At 36.6% G+C, this 20,521-nt stretch overlaps 1 protein-coding gene across 4 annotated transcripts in view; it reads left to right on the plus strand.

Annotated features, from left to right (window-relative positions):
- The window catches only part of KHDRBS3 (KH RNA binding domain containing, signal transduction associated 3), a 195,451-nt gene that overhangs the window by 107,037 nt on the left and 67,893 nt on the right, over window positions 1–20,521 (plus strand). For all 4 annotated transcript variants that reach the window (XR_010345640.1, XR_010345641.1, XM_064384623.1 and 1 more), the window contains exon 6: window positions 14,768–14,963. Coding sequence is in view for 2 of the 4 variants with exons in the window: in XM_064384623.1 (XP_064240693.1) it covers window positions 14,768–14,963 (196 nt within the window). In the remaining 2 variants the exon portion in view is untranslated. The remainder of the gene's footprint in view (window positions 1–14,767; window positions 14,964–20,521) is intronic.

Here is a 20,521-nt window from a genome sequence, read left to right on the forward strand (position 1 = left end):
CATTAGTATATTTCTCCTCTTTTTAATTACTGAAATGTACTGTTTCCAAAAGTATGGAATAACTCCAGTTTGGGTACTATACATCTTTTCTGAGTGAGCATCTAGCACCTTGTGCTGTACTCTGTTGTCACTAGGACAATATGGCAATGCAATTACTAAGCCTGTTAATCTCCAGACTAGTTTGGGCTCATAGTATAGAGGGAATGTGCCTTTTGCCCTTTGTATTGTTGGGTCCAAGCAGTATAGAAATTCAGTGTGTGCTGTGTAAATATTCACTGATAAATGAGTGGAGATCATGTTTTTAAAAATCTAAGAAATCTGTCATTGCTTCTGTGTCAGGATCACATTTACCCCCACCCCAACACCACAGATTATATGTTTCATATGGCCTTCCAGTCACTCCTAACACTAAGAGCAAAGCACTGTGAATTTAGCCTTGGACTGAGGACATGTTTAACAGTTTAATTTGCATGTCAATTGCCTGCTAGAATTAAGAAATTTTCTTTTTTTTTGTTTTGTTTTTTTTTTTGCCCCTGAAGGGTAGCACATAGAAAAGAGAGCTTTAGAATCAGACTTAAATTCAAATGTCACTACCACTAAGTGGTACGGGGAAGCTCCTTAAATTCAAATGTCACTACCACTAAGTGGCACGGGGAAGCTCCTTCTCTACACTTAAGTCAGATGGGGCAGCACTGCCAATATTACAGGTTTCCTCTGAGGAGTCAGTGCCTGCCGTGTGTTAAGGTGGTTACTGCCTTACTTGCCACACACGGAGCCCCGGACAAAAGCTGCTTCCTGTCTTCCATTTCCCTCACTCAACTTTAAAGAATACTATTTTAATTCTTTATGCTGTCTCCATTCTGGATATTATATATTTTCTTTAAAATTTTCAAAGCCTAAAACCATAACACCTTTACACAATAAAAACCATAAGCATGATTAGCTGCTAAAATGGAATATATTCTAAAAAACAGGGTAACTCACCAGTTTTCGATATAGAGCTTTTTCAAAAAATAGTAAAGAACTTCACTTTCAGAGATGCTTATTCATGTATCCTCCTTTCCCCTAAAATTCCACTAAATGACTGAAAAATAAAATGCTTCAAAATCTATAAACCTACTGGAAATTACTAAATTAGTAAATATAAGACATTTTTGGAAGAGAAAAAATGATGAGACTAAAATGGACAAGAACCATCAGAGAAGAATGTATTGTAAAAGGCTGCCAGGGAGCTAAGAGTGTTTCTAAAGAAGCCCAAAAGAAACTCTGAGCTACAGAATATACATGGAGAAAAGAATTAAAATGACAAGTAAACAAATATACATAGCTGTTAAGTCCAAATATAAAGATTCTGAAGAACTAGGGAAAGTAATAAACATGTGCTCTCTGAAACAATCAATGGAAACCTGTGTTTCTTAAAATAATTTAGGAGGTTGAAGACTGACCAGTCATCTGAATTTGTAGGAACTCTCCTTTCCAGTCCACATTTGCTGTCCAGCTTATGAATGATCATTTTCCTGTGCTCTGCTCTTGCCTCCTGCCTCCCCCTGTAACTGGTGCCTAAATTTTATAGCCAGTTTTGTCTACAGAGCAGCCTCTCATCATCAGTTTATATTGAAGGACCATGTTAAAATCTGGGCTTAGATTTTTTGACTTCACATTTTTTAAATGTTGTGTTTATATTAGTTTTTTAAACAATGGTGTCTTCTAAATTTTATAAGATAATTGAGTTTTACTGTTTGGAAAACTAAACCAATCACCAGTGGGAGCCCTGTAGTTAATAAAAGTAATAATACGTCAACACTTTTTATTCATAGTTGGTTTCATTTAAAAAAATAGAGTATTTTAGTTAGAAGTTTTCTGAAATTCATAAATTATTTCAGCTTTTGAAATAAAATGCAGTAATTAAAAAAATATGTATGTAATTCTGATGTGCACTGAAATAAAAATATAGAATCATTAACTCTAGGCCTTGAGGTAAAGAAATGCACATTTCAGAATTCAAAATACGTAGAAAAATGTAGTGTTAAATTGGCTGTTATAAAATTACTGGGCAAATTGGCAAGATAATTAAAGAATTATCATTAAAGAAAAACTTTAGGTAAGGACCAGGTAAGAAGTTTTAAATTAAGCATCAACATCAAGTTCACCAGAAGTTTTTCTAAGTTTAGATTGTCTTAAGATATAAACTAACATGAGAGTTAGTAATTTGAAATTATAACAAAAATTAGACAGTTACAGGAAAGTTACACTTTACTTCCATGAAATTTCCGGGGGGGAAAAGAAAAGTTTATTCTAAAAAATACGTTTATCCATGTGAATCTTCATAGAAGGTAAGCCCCACTGGTCTCTGGGCGACACTCCTGCCTTGTTTACTGTTCCATTCCCACTGCCCACAACAGGGCCTGTGGCACAGCAGCTGCCCAGGGCAAGTTCTGTGGTGGAAGGAGGGATGAAGGAGTGAGTGCTGTCTAGGAGGCCTTGCTCAGTGCGGAGTGCCAGGCTGCAAAGGCCTTGTTTCCTGTTCCCCATCTCACCCAGCCTGGCTCCCACTGCCTTTCTACTCCTAACACCAAACCCAATTCCATACAGTTTTTTAAGAAGAAAGAAAAAAAAAAACACCTCTCTGCCTTTTACTGTATTAAAAAAGATAGTTCTTCTCCATTATCTTTAATTATCTATGATTTTTATAAGGCAGCCTTACAGGGCAATTCTGTATCTATCGATAATGAATTCATATCATAGAAGGCAGCATGCACTTATTTTGACAAAACTTTCTGTTATGCATGCACATTTTAGGAATTTAATGTTATGTTATTTTGGTAACATAAAAATAAATGTCCTTAACTCCACTGCCATTTGGAATGTTAAGCCTTCCATTAAAAAAAAAATTCTTTTTTTATAGAGGCATAAACAACAAAGTGTTACATACTGAATAGAAATGTTATAAGATATTATCTTTAAAATTGATTAAGAATGATTATAGATGCTAAAGATTATCTTCATAACTAAAAATGATGTACTTTCCTTCCATCATATATGAAGTTATGAGAAATTTTATTAGGAAAACTGAATAGTTAATATTAGGGCCATAAATGTTTTACCAGAGTATGGTATGAATTATATTAATGTACCAATCAATATTGAAAAGTCTTTTTTTTAATTAAGGAAAGGATAGATATAGGAAAATGGTAATATATTTCCTAATTGGATAAAATTATGGAAATTTTAAATAAAAAATACTCCATTGGGATGTTATTTAAGTAGTTTGTTTTTCTACTTGGCTTACCTGCTCGGGACATTCTCCCACCCAAACAGTCACCTACCTCTCCTTCCTTCCAACTCTGTGCCTACTGTGTAGCCTGTGCATTTAACACCAGCTGGGCTCGTAACCTGGCACAAGCATGCCACATTCCAGGCAGAAAACTAGAGGACTTACCATGGAAATGAGTCTCTCTGCTTTTTCTTGGTGTAAAGTCCACCCAATTCCTCCTATTGAAATCAGCCTTCAGTATTCAAGTACTTTGTATTAAAGCACTTTCTGATGATGTGTTGAGCAGTCACACTGGAGCTGATGAAGGGGAGACAAAAAGGGAAAATCTTGGGTTTCTTTTAAGATCACTTTCATAGGCTTTGGGAAGATAATAACAGAGGCAAATAGTGTTGTAAATTAAGTAACTTCTGATAAGAATTTGTAGTTTAAATGCTACCCGGAGATTAACAGACAAGAAATGCAACTATGCACAGTTTCTCTCGGTTACAGCTCAGCGAGCACTTTTACATGTCCTGTGCGACATAAAGCTGGAGAAATGTTCTGAGCCTGCTGTAAATATCAGTGCCAATGGGAGGAAGGTTGACACCTAGCTGGCCAACTTATTTTTTCCTAAAGTTTAAACAAGATCCACTAATGAGCTAAGGCAGTTTAGAGCAGAAGGAACCCAGTGAGTATGTTCATATACAGCAGCTCTCTCTTCCCCTCCACACTTTGGTTTTTCAGAAGTTTTAAGAAGTTTTCAGAAGTTTTTTCAGAGTTATTCGAAACCTCTTTGAAAATCACCTATTTCTGATGCTAGGTCATTAGGAAAATCACAGATTTTCCTTAATTCCCTTTTGTGACAAGAATTGAAGTTACAGCGATGAGGAAGTCATTGTATTTAACTAAGTCTAGAGTTTAAGAGGGGAAAATCAGAAACAAACAACTGTAACAGAATGGTATAGAGGAAAAGAGACATGAAGAAAAGAGTGCCGTGGAAATAGAAATGAGGGTGCAAGTTATTCTGCAGGGAGAGAGCGGATATGAACAAACAGAAGTAATCAGATGGGTTAGTGCTGGAGGGAAGTCATCCCAGTTAAGGGTGCAAAGTCTTGAAGGCAGAAAAGAAGGGGAGCGTTCGAGGCTGGGGATTAGAGTGGGGAAGCCAGAGGTTCTAGGGTCACCCCTGACTCTGACTTACTGTGTGACCTTGGGGAGCTTGGGGTTACTTCTCTTTAAGCCATAGTTCCCTCTTCAATAAAATGGAAATAGAAAAGTAAGCACACACTTCCAAATCCTACTTAATTTTTAAAATTTCCTTTTCAAGGAATCAAACTGTGCCATGATTCCTTTTTTGATTACTCAAAATAGTTTGACACTAAAAACTGAATTCTTATAGCACAGATATTTGATCAGTCCCTCAACAGACGACCAGAGGCAAATTACTTCTCTCTCAAACTTTATTATCAGTATCATTGCTTCCAGACAGGAAGGAAATTTTTGCTGCATAGTTCCAAAAGGCAATAGAGCTGATAGTTAGAAATGACAGAGAAAGATTTTTGTTATTTTTGTTTTTAAATGAAGGAAAAAAGTAAAAGCATGCTAAAAATCAGAATTGGAAGACAGTTGATGATACAGCCTTCAAAATAAGTGAGCTCTCTGTTATCAGAGATCATTTCACTGGATACAAAGAGAAGAAAAATAACTCTCTTGCCCCTAAGAGTATACTTCCTTATACACTGTCTTATTTGTCAACCATTTTACCAATAACCACTTTGTAACTTGTTAGGTTAAATTGTAACTTGTAAATTGCATTGGATTTCTTTTATACTCCATACGAGGTAGGATAAGGAAGCAGTTGCTCAGTTTTTTCTTTTAATTGCCTTGAAGATTGAATGAAACATAGAATAAAAAGAAATAACCAATAACTTGCTTCATAAAAGGACTATAACCTCTGGATCTAAGACTCAGCTCATCAGAAGATGGTTTGCAGACAACCAGAGCGGCACTTGAGAGCTTGTTAGAAAAGCAGAATGTAAACCCTGCCCTGGCCTAAAACAAGGTCCGCAGGTGATTTGGATACACGTGAACGTGTGAGATGCCCTGCCCTAGAACCGCATTTCAGGTGGTCTCTAAAGTTGCTCAGAGTAAGAGCTGCCAATACCATCTCTTCAACAGTTTTAGTCTTCATCAACTCTGACAGTTTCTTCCCTGTGTTCTAAGAGACTGTAACTGTAGGCTGTTTCTCCTTTTCCTTTTGTCAGCTCTCTCATTTGGATGGCAACCTTAGACAAGGAAAACACTCTTAGAATGATTAAACTTTGTTCTTAGAAAAGCACTCTCACAGAAATGAAGAAAGATTGTCAAATGTATTAGGGATGTTGTAGGAAAAATACAGTTACCCCTCCGGGGCTTATTGCATCAGGACACAGAGACCTCAAGTGGATTTCTAGGAAGGTTTTTCACACTGTGACCCATGAGAGACAACTAAGGCCCTGTTACCAGACCTTGCAGGCCCTGCTCTGTGGTCAGCGTGGATCCTGCTCCTTCTGAATGAACCCCAGGAGTCAGCTTTAGTTTCCCAGGTCACCAGATTAGCAGTGCTGGAACTCACTTGAGCAGTCAGGGCATCTGCCACGAAATTCATTGTTTTACCTGCTGTGCATTGCTGCTTCTCATAAAATTTATAGACAAAAAGCTAACAATTTAGTATGTGTTTACAAACTCTTCTCAGACCACATTACTGTTGCTAAATGTATAAAATAAGAACTGACATGAGTTGTACTTTCTGTCTCCTTCCCTCATCTTTCACTAAACAGTCAAAAGGAAAGTCAGGACAGAGTAGAAGCAGAAATCTGTGTACTAATTACCACTTACTACATGCCTGTTTTAGGCCAGGCACTTTATATACCCAGTGCACAAACATCGCAGCTATTCTGCAGTAAGATTTATTAGCCCCAGTTTACAGATAGGAAAACTGAGCCTCAGACATCAAATGACAGAACTACATTTGAGTATTAATGTGTTGGAACCCAAAGTGCATGCTTCTTCATTACATCTTAAAATCTTGTATTAATCTGTAAACTAAATAATAAATAATTAGTTTTGTTTCAGAGTACTTTTTTTTTTTTTTTTTTTTTGGTATTTGTTCATTCAAAGCATGATATGGCAGCTCACTACAAAAACCTTCCTGGATTTTTTTCATCTCTGAGTTTCAAAACCAGAAACCATGTCACTCTGCTGAAAAACCCAAATAGAAAGAATTATTACATTGTAGTCTATCCATTGATCTCCTTTCAAAACTCTGTGCAGCTGTGTTATCTTTTTGCTCTTCTCTGACACTGTGATATTCCTATCAGTGTGGATCTACTTTTCTGTTTTTTAAAAAAGTGTCATTGATTATCAAGTTCTCACTAATAGATGTTTGTTCTCGTCTCATCCCCATGTTATAAACCCAGCTGTTCAGCCTTGCCCTGAATGTCATGTGTAGCACTCAGTGGAAACTTTGCAATTAGACAGGATTCTTGAGTTAGCATGTCATCTCCATCATGCCTTTCTTCCACCAGTGTCGTCTAAAGTATTGTTAATGCTGTTGCTACGTAATACTACGTCTGTGGAATTTCAGCATTTAAACTAATTTTCAAAATACCTTTTATAGATAAGCATCCAGAACAACTAGATGTATATCAAATGACTTGTCTAAAATTCCATAGCAGATAAAAATACCTTAGTGTGATTTCGTACAGCAGTGGGACATAACCAACATGTCAATGGTTATGGAAAAGAAGTATGAGCTTCTCAAATATATAAATGTATGTCTTTGAATTTGATGAAACTTTCAATTTGATGAAAGATATACATTTATATATTCAAGAAGCATATTTAGTATTTTGTGATTCATATAGTACCTTGGATGGCAACCATGGGTATTGGATAAGGAAGCAGGAAGCCTTAATTTGTTTAAATATACACTAATTAATGAAAATGTCACAAAGGAGTTAGATGTGCTATAGCTACAAACTACTCTTTAATCACGTTGAAGATTTTTCTAGATATATACTGGAGATATACAAAGATGAGTAAGATACTACAGAAATTATATCATCATTGCAGTTTAGAGTGATTGAAGTTTAAATAAACTTGATTTTTATTGAGTCAGTAAAAATTCTAAACACTTTATATGCACTGTCTCATATTTCTCTCCTAATAACCCAAAAGTGGGCTCTGTGGTAGCCTCATTTCACAGTTGAGGAAACTACTTGGAAAGCTCAGACTCTTGATTAGTTTGAGTGCTAACTAGCAGGTAGATGTTAAGCTCGTAAGTACGTCAGGAATGGAATCCATATATGATTCCACTGTTTTTGCTCATGACAACCATTTTTACTGTACCAATGCTTATGATCTAGGATTTTAAAGAAAAAGCCTTATTAAAAATAGTCATTAAACGGTTACCTGAGGGTGAGGTTATGAAAAAGTGTTATTTTTTTTGACTGCATTAGACATAAGATTAGATTCAACTGCTAATATCAAATATCCACCTGTAGTGACTTAACCCAGTAGAAATATTACGTCCTTCTCCTATCCCCCTTAAAAGCCTATACAGGAGTGCCACACTGTCTTTCCCCAGCTCCATATAGCTTGTAGCTGAGCTTTTCTTAGCCTTTCACTTTTTCCTTCAAGCCTGCTGCCTTTAAAACCATGTCTGCATCCCATGCAGGAAGAAAAAAAGAGTGAAAGGGGAAAGAGAATGCCAACTATATAGTTTTAAAGAGCTTCCCATAAATCTCACTCAGTGCTAATTAATATCTCACTGGCCAGAACTGGATCACAGGCCACCACAGCTGCAAGAAAGCTGTAAAATTGAGATTTTTTTAAAATGTGCTTAGTATTTTAGAACAGTTTTGGCCTTACAGAAATATTGTGAAAATAGTACAGAGTTTCATGTAATATGGTAGTAATAGAGAAAAACCTGCATGTGGTTTTTCTCTATTATTAACATCTTACATGAACATGGCTCACTTATTTCAGTTTATGAACCAATATTGACACATTGTTAGCTAGATTATTGACAATATCGGTACAGTGTTAACTAAGGTCCATTTCAGGTTTCCTTAGTGTTTACCTAGTAGTGTCCTTTTTCTGTTCCAGAATCCCCAGAATACATCATGTTGAGTCGTCATGTCTCCTTAGCCTCCCCTTGGCTGTGACAGTTTCTTAAACTTGTTTGTTTTGATGATCTTAACAGTTTTGAGGGCTACTACTCAGGTTTTTTCTAAGACGTTTCTCAACTGGGATTTGTCAGATATTTTTTCATCATTAACCTGGGGTTATGAATTTGGAGAACTAAAACCACAGAGGTAAAATGCCATGTTTGTCACATCATATCAAGTATATGTACTGTCCACATGACTTATCATATGCTTATGTTACCTCGATAACATAACTGAGGTAGGACTTGTCAGATTTCTCCACTGTCAAATTCTTCATTTTTCTTTCTTTTCTTACTATATCCTTTAAAAGGAAGTCACTATGGGGAGCCCCTAAATAAGAAGTGGGGAATTACAGTTCACCTCCTGCGACGTGGAATATCTACAAAAATTATCTGGAAGATTTGTCTCCTCCCCTATTTATTTATCTATTTATTGATTGATCCAGTCATTTCTATCAGTGTGGACTCATGGATATTAATTTTATACATTGGGTTACAATTCAGTACCACTGTCTTTTCTTGCTCGGATTGTCATTTCATGTCAGCTTTGGCCATTGGGAGGTTTTTTTGTTTTTTTTTTGGAGATAGAGTCTTGCTCTGTTGTTAGGCTGGAGTGCAGTGGCACAATCTCGACTCACTGCAGCCTCCGCCTCCTGGGTTCAAGCAATTCTCCTGTCTCAGCCTCCTGAGTAGCTGGGACTACAGGAGTGTGCCACCACACCCAGCTATTTTTTTTTTTTTTTCTGTATTTTTAGTAGAAACCGGGTTTCACCATGTTGGCCAGGATGGTCTCAACCTCTCAACTTCGTGGTCCACCTGCCTCGGCCTCCCAAAGTTCTGGGATAACAGGAGTGAGCCACCATGCCTGGCTAGGAGTTCTTTCAGTTGGCTTTGACACACACCCATAATTTGGGGGTTTTATTTATTCATTTTTTTTTTTTTTAGCACTTTCTTACTTTCTGGCACTACACATTACTCCAGACTAATCTTATGTATTTCTACCTCCAATTCTAAAATCAATCATTTCTCCAAGGAGCTTAGGTTCCTTTTATTGGAGTATGGTATTAGAAAGCAAGATCAGGGTGTTGGTTCTGCTTGTTGCTTCTGGGATGTGCTTGAGTCTGCACTTTCTCAGCTGACGGAAAATGAACATATATGTGTATGTACTAACCTGTAGATCTCCTCATATTTATGCATATTTCTTTATTTAATAATCTGTAAATATAGTAAACTAAACATGAGTTCATAATGACGTCTCTGATTTTAATCTTTTACATTGACTGTTATACTCTCTTCCATTTGCTTATCACTCCACTCCAAAGTGAGAAACTGGCTCCCACCATTCTTTTATTTGTTGAGTTCCAGGGTACGTGTACCGTGATATCAGAATTGTTAACCTGTATGCACACTTCTTCCTGTATAATATATCTTCATCAACTAGAACAGCGCTTATGTACAGTTTTTTTTTTGTTGTTTTTTTGTTTTTTGTTTTTTTGCCTTTAGTCTAACAGACTTCTCTTATTTCTAAGTTTACTTTTCTCCAGCCCTTTATAAGGTTATTTTCATATGCTTTTAATATAGTTAAAATGTTTTTTCACATTCAGCATTGCATCCTAAGAGTCTCCTATTTCCTAAATAATGTTGTGGTTTTTCAGTGTGCATACATTAAAATTCACTCTCTGTGCTGTGAAGTTCCTTGGGTTTTGACAGATGCTTTGCGTCATGTATTCACTATCATTTTAGTATTATACAGAATAGTTTTATCACCCTAAGCTATACTCATTCAACCTTCCCTCCACCCCTTAACCTATAAACTACTGTTTTGTTTTGTTTTGTTTTTGCCATCTCTCTAGTTTTGGTATTTTCAGTGTGTCATATAGTTGAAAGCATACAGTATGTAGCCTTTCCATTTCCAGAGTGACTTCTTTCACTTAGAAATATGCATTTAAGATTCATTCCTACTTTTTGTGGATTGTTAGCTCATTTCTTCCTACTGCTGAATCATTTTCTGTTGTATGCATGTAACCCAGTTTGCTTATCTGTTCATCTCTCTAAGGGTATCTTGGTTGCTATAAATAAAGCTGCCCTAAACATTTATGTGCAAGTGTTTATGTCAGCATAAGTTTTCAGATCCATTGGGTTAAAACTAGGAATACAACTGGTAGATTGTATAATAAGGCTCTATTTAGCTTTGCAAGAAATTTCCAAACTGTCTTTCTAACTGGCTATATACTATGTTGTATGTCACACAGGAATGAGAGTTCACGGTTTTTCTATCCTCACCAACAATTGGTATATTCAGTTATTTATTTTAGTCATTTCAATAGGTACGAAGTAGATATCTCACTTTTGTTTTAGTTTGAATTCCCTAGTGGCAAATGATGTTGACTATCTTTATTTGGTTATTTGCCATCTGTAGATTTTCTTTGGTGAGCTGTCTGTTCAGATATTTTGCCTGCTTTTTAATTGGGTCATTAGCTTTCTTATTGTTGAGTTATAAAAGTTTTTTGTGTGTTTTGGATACAAATCCTTTATCAGCTAATGTGTTTCCCAAACATTTTCTTCCTTTCTGTGGCTTGTCGCTTCATCTTTTAATAGTGTCCTATGCAATGCAGAAGTCTATAATTTTAATTAAGTACAACTTACCAACTTTTCTTTCAATGACTTTTTTGATATTGTATCTAAAATCTCATCACTAAACTAATATAATACAGATTTTTTTCTATGCTTTCTTCTATAGTTTTTATAGTTTGTATTTGACTTTAAGATACATTTTGAGTTGATTTTTGTGAAAGATATAACATCTGTGTGTAGGTGTCTGCTTTTTTTTATTTATTTATTGATATTCACTTGTTCCTATACCATTTGTTGAAAAAAATATTATTTTTCATTTAATTCTCTTTGCTCCTTTGTCAATAATCAGTTGACTATATTTCTGAGGGTCAGTTTCTGGGCTCTGTATTTTGTTCCATTGATCTGTGTCTTTTCTTTCATAAATACCATGCTATATTGATTGTAGCTTTATAGTAAGTCTTAAAATCAGATATTATGAGTCTTCTAACATTGTTTTTCTTCTCAATATTGTGTTGTCTGTTCTCAGTCTTTTGCTTTTCCATGTATACTTCAGAAAATATTTGTGTATATCTAAATATATATCACTTGCTGAGATTTTGTTTAGAATTGCATTGAATCTATAGATTAGTTGGGATGAACTGGCATCTTAACAATATTATGACCACGAGCTTGAATGTTACTCCTTTGAGTTCTTCCATCAGAGTTTTGTAGTTTTCTACATAGGGATACTGTACATATTTTGTTAAATTTGTACCAAAACATGCAATTTTTTGCGGCTTCAGTAAATGTTTTTGTGTTCTTAAATTCCAACTGTTTTTAATAGTTGGACATATAAGTATATAGGAAAGCATTTGACTAGTAATCTTTTATTCTGAGATCTTATTTTACTAGCTTATTAATTATAGGCATATGTGTAGGGCTTGGCGGGTTTTTGGGACTATTTTGGGGAATTTTTTTACATAGCCAATTACGTCACCTGTGAACAAAGGAAGTTTTACTTTTTCCTTCAAAATCTATAAGTTTTATTAACTTTTCTTGTTTTATTGAAGTAGGTAGGACTTCTAGTATAGTGTTGAAGAGTAGTTGTGAGAATAGACATCCTTCCCAATCTTAAGGGGAAGGCATTCAGTTTCTCACCATTCAATATGTTGTAGGTTTGCTTTACGTGTTTTTTTTTTTTTTCTTGAGACAGAGTCTGCCCTGTTGCCCAGGCTGGAGTTCAGTGGGACCATCTAGGCTCACTGCAACCTTGGCCTCCCAAGTTCAAGTGATTCTCATGTCTCAGCCTGAGTAGCTGGGATTACAGGCTTGTGCCACCACACCTGGCTAAGTTTTGTCTTTTTTCAGTAGAGATGGGGTTTCACCATCTTAGCCATGCTGGTCTAGAATTCCTGATCTCAAGTGATCCACCTGCGTTGGCCTCACAAAGTGTTGGGATTACAGGTGTGAGTCACTTTGCCTGGCCGAGGTTCTTTTTCAACTTGAGGAAATTGCCTTCTGTTCCTGTGTTACTGAATGTTGTTATGAATGAGTGTCGCAGTTTGCCACATGCTTTTTCTGCTCTATTTATATGATCACATGATTTTTCTACTTTAGCCTTGTTGATGTGGTAGAGTACATTGATTTTCTAATATTAAACCAACCTTATATACCTGGAATAAATCCTACTTGGTGATGGTGTATAATTCCTTTAATACATTATGGAATGGAGTTTGCTGATATTTTTGAGGATTTTTGTACCTGTGTTCATGAGATACACTGATTTATGGTTCTTCACTTTAGACTGGCTTTATCCACATTGCTTATTAGGAGGCCTTGTTCTTGTTTCTCCTCAGATCACATGTACCATCCTAGGGAGGTCACAGAGCAGTTGGGCTGCTCACAAGGCTGGCTCCGTTTGCCCCTTTTCCTCTCCATCTCTGGCCAGTTGTAGCCTCTGAGGGTGATTTGGAATTTTGGGAGATACTTTCTTTGTCAGGTCCCAGCCAGGGCTCAAGACCCAGCTGGGGACAGTCACCTCTGGCCTCCCTGGCTGGCCCAGACTAGTCCTAGCCTCTGATGAGTAATGTAGAAATACTTTTAAGGAGGCATTTCCAATGACCATCCTCACAGATTGGGTTAGGAAATGCTCCCTCTGCTTATATTTTTTTGGACAAGATTATAGAGAACTGGTATTATTTTATTCTTCAGTATTTCATAGAATTCATTGAAATCATATGGAGTTGATGCTTTCTTCTTTGGAAAGTTATTAACTGTTGATTAAATTTATTTAATAAACATAAGCCTGTTCAGATTATTTAATTCTCCTTGTGTTGGACATTATGAATCAGAATCAGTCACATTCATGTAAGTTAAAAAATGTGTGGGCTTGGAGTTGTTCATAGTATTTCTTCGTTATTCTTAAGTATCCTTCAAGAGGTCAGTAATAATGAAATCCTCTTCTTATTTTTATTTATTTATTTATTTTTTTGAGACAGAGTCACTCCATTGCCCAGGCTGGAGTGGAGTGATGTGATCTTGGCTCACTGCAACCTCAGTCTCTTAGGTTCAAGTGATTCTTGTGCCTCAGCCTCCCAAGTAGCTGGGACTACAGGCACAAGCCACTTTGCCTGGCTAATTTTTGTATTTTTAGTAGAGATGGGGTTTTGCCATTTTGACCAGGCTGGTCTTGTATTCTTGGCCTCAGGTGATCCACCTGCCTCAGCCTTTCAAAGTGCTGGGATTACAGGCCTGAGCCACCGCACCTGGCCAAAACCCTCTTTATTTCTGATACTGGTGTTTGGGCTTTTATTTTGCCTGTCTATACAGGTTTATCAGTTTTTTCAGTCTTTTCAAAGTCCAGCTTTGGGTTTTGATAATTTGCTGTTTTTGGAAAAATGAGTCTTTAGCTGTGTATTTGCTAAGCCAAACACACCGAAGAAGGAGGAAGCTGATCTGTAGGCAGCCAGCCCATCAGCTGTAGTTCTTGCTGGCAGGTCTTGTCCAAGTGACATACATCACGCTGTGTCTGTATTCCCTACTGTAGCCACGTCTTCCTGTCCTTATTTCTACAAATAGGACCTGCACATTTTCTCAGGTTTTTGCTTCTGTGGAACGATACTTGATAGAGCCACCTCCTTCTTTTCTAACTTCGGGTCTCATGATTTACATTAGAAATACATGAATATGTTGAATTCTACCTCAGAAAATGCTAGTGTTTACTTAATCTAAGAATGTTGTTTTATTACCATGTAGTTGATACATTATTCAGGAAAGTACATTTTATTCTTTCTCTGGTGGAATTGTGGCATATGTTTTGGCCTCTGGCTTTGCTCACAGCTGTTCTCAGACAGTTTTAAAATCTCTCTAAGCCTCAGTTTCCTTGTCCAGAGATAAGCAAGACAAGGCACACTTCATAATGTGGGAGTGAAGTTTGGGTGTAATCCTGGGGCATCCTGTAGAAGTCTAGGGTGCATGTGACTTCCCCAATATCATAGTTTCCTACTCTGTATACTGACCAGAGATTGAGTCCAGACTTCTTCTGTATTGTTACTAGACTAACTACCTAAATGACTTAATTTCATTTTGGCAGATACCTGTTTTGTGTTTCCTTTAGGTCTTTGCTATGACTTCCTTATTGCTTTTTATAAAAATATAGAACATTAAATTTGTTCCTGAGGTATAAATATATGTGAATAACATAATGTCAGAGAATATGATAGATACTGCTAATTTGACCCTCTTGGTTACAGGGGAAGGGGAGGAGTTACAGCCCGGCCAGTTGGAGTTGTAGTACCACGAGGGACGCCAACACCCAGAGGAGTCCTGTCCAGCCGAGGGCCTGTGAGTCGGGGAAGAGGACTTCTCACTCCCAGAGCCAGAGGAGTACCCCCAACTGGGTACAGACCTCCACCGCCACCCCCAACACAAGAGACTTATGGAGAATATGTAAGTGAAGGTGTAAGATGTAAGACAACAGCCTTGTTGATCAGATTGACCCAACCCAGACTTAGCACTGCATATTGTGCCCAAGTACCCTTTGTTTTGGTTCTTGAGTACTTGACCTTGGTTCAGCAAATATTTGAGTGCTAAAGAAGTACTTAATGCTAGAAGTATAAAAATGGCCTGATGTTTTTCACCAGATAGCTTAAATCTAAGGTATAGAAGAGGAATTTGGGTGGTCGGGAGGTGTAAGACTAAGGTTCAGGAGACATATTTTCGAGCCCTTACAAGAGTTCAATGTAACATTCTTCTATATTCCACACCTGAATACTTCAGTCATTTAAAAAATAATTGCCTACGTATACCAAGATGCTTTCACCCTTAACTGTTTCCTTTTAAGCTATGCTGCTGAGTATGGATTCTTAGTGGAAATTCGTTTCAGTGAAGAAAACAAAAGTTCTCTATTTTCAATTAGTGCCAGTCTTTCATTTATCATTCAGTGATTCTTTGATGTAATTCATAGACTGACTTAACATAAGAGAGAATTACAACCGCAAAAATTGAGGGGGAAAGGAATTTTTTGATGTCCTCATTTACCATACATGAAGAAAATAAGAAGCAATGGATAGGTGATTCATACTAGTAATTAAAATTGTTAGAATAAGAGTGCATGAACTGTTGTCAATGAAAGGGAAGCAGTGACAATGATAAAATGCAAGAACCAGTAGGTTTTCGAGTTTTACTTTAAGAGAGATCTCTTGCTAGGTGCTCTGTGCCTCTTTGCATAGTTTCTAGAAGGTTGCAATAATCCCCTGGGCCACAGATGACCTCTTCAACCTCATCTATGTGTGGCTGTTGGTAAGATCAAAGTCTTTGTCTTGGACATACTTAAGTTTTTGTAATTCCCTGAAAATGCTGTGTCATCTTAGGCTTCCAGGCCTTTGCTCATACTGCCTCCTCAGCCTAGATGGTCTTCTCATGTTTCATTTGACTTCTCCTTTTGTCCTTCTAGACTTAGGTCAGCTATTGCTAGGGAAATTTATAGGCAGTAATAGTTAACCTATTGAGCATTACTACAGTTCTTACAGTCTCTCTCCCACCCAGCTTGTGAACCTCTGGAAGGGTAGGAATAGACAGCTTTTATCTCTTTATACTAGAGAGAGAGTGCATATTGGGAGCTCACTGAGTTATATTTTAACAAGTAAATACCGTAATAGTTCCACAAGTTTGTTTTTCAGTTGAGGAAGGATGTAGTTCCTCTCTTCTCTTTGAATTCCTTACTACAGTAGCACGTGTTCCTACTTCCTAATATATATTCTTACCAGATGCCAATAATAATCATGCCTCAGCTCTTCCATAAATGCTGAGTCTCCTGAAAGTAGCAGAGACTGTAAAGTAGAGGAAATGTTAAATTCCTTTTATGTAGGCCCAGTGTCTGTTCCTTTCCACATTGGCTTACATTGATTTCTCTTAGGTTTAGATTTAATATAGATGTGGTTGGACGATGTCGTAGAAATTGCCTGGCAGGTTGTGTGGGAAACCTGGATCCTATACCCCATTTTGTCATAAATTTTAACATCAGTTAGGCGAGATATTTTAACTTTTTGGGCTTCATAATCCACTTATTTCGAAAAGCACTATTGCCTTCTTTACATGTATTTATCTTTGCATACAGTAAAGATTGGATTTCTACCATGTGAGCCAGACACACATGTTGTCTGTCTCAGCATGTATACTCTAATTAGAAATTGGAAATAATTATGTTGATTAATTAAAATGAAAATTTATTGAAAGGTTAAATCCCAAGGGAGAAAAAGCAAAAGCAAGAGAAATTCAAGACATTTGAATTTGCTGCTTATACCTTTGATTTTTTTTTTTTTTCAGTAAATGATGGGAAAAGCATTAAAACAATTGAATTGAGAAGTACTCTGTAGGATTAATTTACTCCCTTTTCCATCTGCTACCAAGGATAATGGGATAATGGCCCTATAGAAGATTACCTGTGTCTTTCCAGAACCAGACAACAGTTTAAGAGCTCTAAAGGAGAAAGTCAACCTTCATTGTTTGATTCCCACGCTTATTCATGTCTGGCACTCCTGCAGGCACTCACATGACTGTAGCTGTGATTTCAACACACAGCCAGTGCGCTTTCTGTCACATGGTAGTATTGCCTTCAAATAACTGAGGGCCACATCCACAAGTGTTTTAATGTGACTGGAATGCAGCATTTGCAATTTCATCAGCTTCATACAATAACAACTCTTGCACACATAGAACAGCTGTATGCTTTCCAGATGTGCTTTGGGTGTAGAGTGGAACACCAAAGAAAAAGAAACACCATCATGAGTGCACCTCCTTCCCCAAGTTAAATTACTGTCATGAAGGGTTCAGATTACAAATGTTATAACTTTCCCACTTAATTTACCATCTATTATTGCTGGAATGTCTTCTAAGATTACTAGTCAAGAGGAAAAATTTTCCTCATTTAGCCTAGCATTTTATAAGCTGCCTTGGCACAGATGTATAGTAAAAGCTTCAGTAGCTTTTTTAGTATAGTAAAAGTATATATATTCACTATATATAACAAACTTTGCTGGTAGTTGGTGTAAAGAGTAGATAAAGCCCTTCAGCCCACTTACCATGGCTCCATCAGTAGCACTGCCTCCCAGGTATACCCTTTTAACCTCATCTTCCTCCACTGACCCAGTGTTAATTGAACTTTCTACTTCCAACCTTTCTAATACAGCTTGCAGTCTCTCGCATAATTTTAGACATTGGCCATTGGTCTCAACTGTTTGAAATCCTAAAGATTATTCACCTACCACTTTTAGTTTTGTAGTATGGTAGGGGAAGTGGGAAGTAAGCTCTTCTTTAAATTTTTTTATGTTGGGCTCAGCGCAATGGCTCACGCTTGTAATCCTAGCACTTTCAGAGGCCAGGGTGGGCATATCACTTGAGGTCAGGAGTTTGAGAACAGCCTGGCCAACATGGTGAAACCTCTTCTCTACCAAAATAAAATACAAAAATTAGCTGGGTGTGATGATACATACCTATAATCCCAGCTACTTGGGAAGCTGAGGTGGGAGAATTGCTTGAACCCAGGAGGCGGAGGTTGTAGTGAGCCGAGATGGCGCCACTGCACCCCAGCCTGGGCAACAGAGCAAGACTCCATCTCAAAAAAAAAAATTCTTTTTGTTTCTTTGTGACTAGGATTTTAGATAGGGTGGGTATACTATAAGATACCCAACTTTTAGAAAATGAGGAGCCTGTAACACAAATAAATGGTTATCCATTCATGTATCAAATGGGAAAGTTGGTCATCTTTGAATATACTAAAATTATTACATGGAACTAGAATATCATATATTAGGTTTAAATTCCATAAGGTTAGGGACTCTCCATCTCCCTCCCCTATCCCCTACTCGCCACAATTCACTTTTTTATTCCCATAACTAGTATATAATGTCTGGCACATAGTAGGTCTTTCGTAAATATTTACTGAATGAATGAATGGTCACAAGACTGTTTTTAAAAATTGCCACCTGCAGAGAACCCACCACAGATGCCTTCGTGTGATTTTCAGTTTTATTCACATAGCAATTTATATGTAACATAGTATTTAGCATATTGCTGTGTAATATAATCATTCAGAATATGTCTAGTTTTCAAAAGATTATTAACTTCTAAGGAAAAATTCTGAATCTCTAAGTTAATCTCTGGCTACTAGCCCAGTGTTTGGCACATTGTAAGCACTTATAAATGTTTGCTGGACTGAACAACCCTATACAGAGACTTGATAAGTTGCTCAAATGCGGGTTACTGTTGATTTTTTCTAAGTTACTAGTAAAAGATGTGATGGGAAGAAATGTGATAGTTAGCATTTGAGAAAATAACTTTCCTAAGTTACTGTTGTTTTCTAGCACTAGACGGCTAGTCACAGGTTACAAATGACTAAGACTAGTTTCTTTGGTTCCTAGAGGAAACAGAATAACCTACTGTAAATCTCATCTCAGTATAAAAAGGGCTTTCAAGAAAGATGTAATATTTGATGAGAAAGCGCTCTCCACAAGGCACTTTGATATATGTCATGTTTTCCTTATAACCACCTACTATGATCTCTACTGTGCAAATGAGAATTTAAGGTCAAAGAAGTTAAGTGCCTTGCCCAAAGCCACAGCACTGGTAAAGAAGGAGCAGATTCAGGATTCAAAGTTCAAGGCCTATGTTCTGTCTCAAAAAATTAGTACTTTAAAAAACAAAACCAAAAATACACTGTTCTACGAGCCGAGATTAGAAATAAAATCTCTTCATCTTTGGAGACAGTGTAACAGATGCCGCCTGTTCCCTTCATCAGAAATGCCATGAAAGGGATTATAGGACACTGAATTAAATAACCTCTGTGTTCCTTGCAATTCATTAATTCTCTGGTTTTAAGCTACCCAAAGTAGGTAAATGGAAATGAACTATTAGGAAGAAAGGGACGATGTTTGGGTTAAAAAACTGAAGGAGTGAACAAAGCACTACGAATACATGTATTGGCAAAAGTAAGAATAACATTTTATTATTTAAGAATTTCACAACACCTGTATCTCTGAAAAGGGTTTGTCATTTCATTGAAACTCAGAAATGTAATTTTTTAAAATCTCCTTGGAATGTATCTAGTGATAAAGTTTTGATTTCTATACAATGTGTTTGGCTATATCAAGTCAACTCAGGTTACTTTTCATCAATTTTAAAATTTGCTATTTGTGGCCATTATTTCCAGAATAAAAGATGAAAAAATATCACATCAGTGGTTTACTTAAACAAAATGAGGAAAATTCTATTTTTTCAAATCCTGCCACAATAGCTGCATTTTTCAGAAGTTTGCATTTCAGTCTTTAAAGATACTCAATGATTTTCAGATTATGTGTACTACAAATATTCTGATACAGTTTTAGGCCCAAGAAAAACTTAGTCAATGGTATCTGTTCTAATTATTTTTAAATAGTTATATTATGCCCATTTTAGAAAATGTACCGCTTTATTAGCCCAAGTGAGAAAACTTAATAATTCACAGGTATTTCCTTGTAAAATGTCCCTATTGTAACTCATCTGATATTTCTCAAGGTGAGTTGTTGAAGATATTTGATCATTTATACTGTCATCTGAGCCAACTGTTCTTCATTAGGGTCACTATAACAAAATATGCCCTGAGTGTGCGTCATTGAGATGAACATCTGTTAGCAAATAAATCTTTTTGACTCTGTGATTATTATAAGAGTGGTGTATGACACAGTAGTTGTTTGAGTAGCTAGGCCAGCCATTGGTAACACCAAATGTATCTCTCAGTAATTCTTCTTTCAAGAATAACTCTAAAACAAGACAATTTAACAGGTTAGCTTTTTTCCAAAATGAAGAATATAGATAATGGATTTTTTTTTCAGTCATTTAAGTATAAATTGGGACCTTCCACTCTACTTTTAACTTAGTAAAATTAGATATAATTACATGAACTCCTCATCTCTTTTTGGAGAACAAGAAGTACCTTTTTTCCAAAATGACATTGATTTATTATTTATGTC

This window comes from Aotus nancymaae, unplaced genomic scaffold, assembly GCF_030222135.1.
Source record: "Aotus nancymaae isolate 86718 unplaced genomic scaffold, 86718_ANA_hifiasm-v0.15.2.pri h1tg000036l, whole genome shotgun sequence".
NCBI classification, from domain to species: Eukaryota; Metazoa; Chordata; class Mammalia; order Primates; family Aotidae; genus Aotus; species Aotus nancymaae.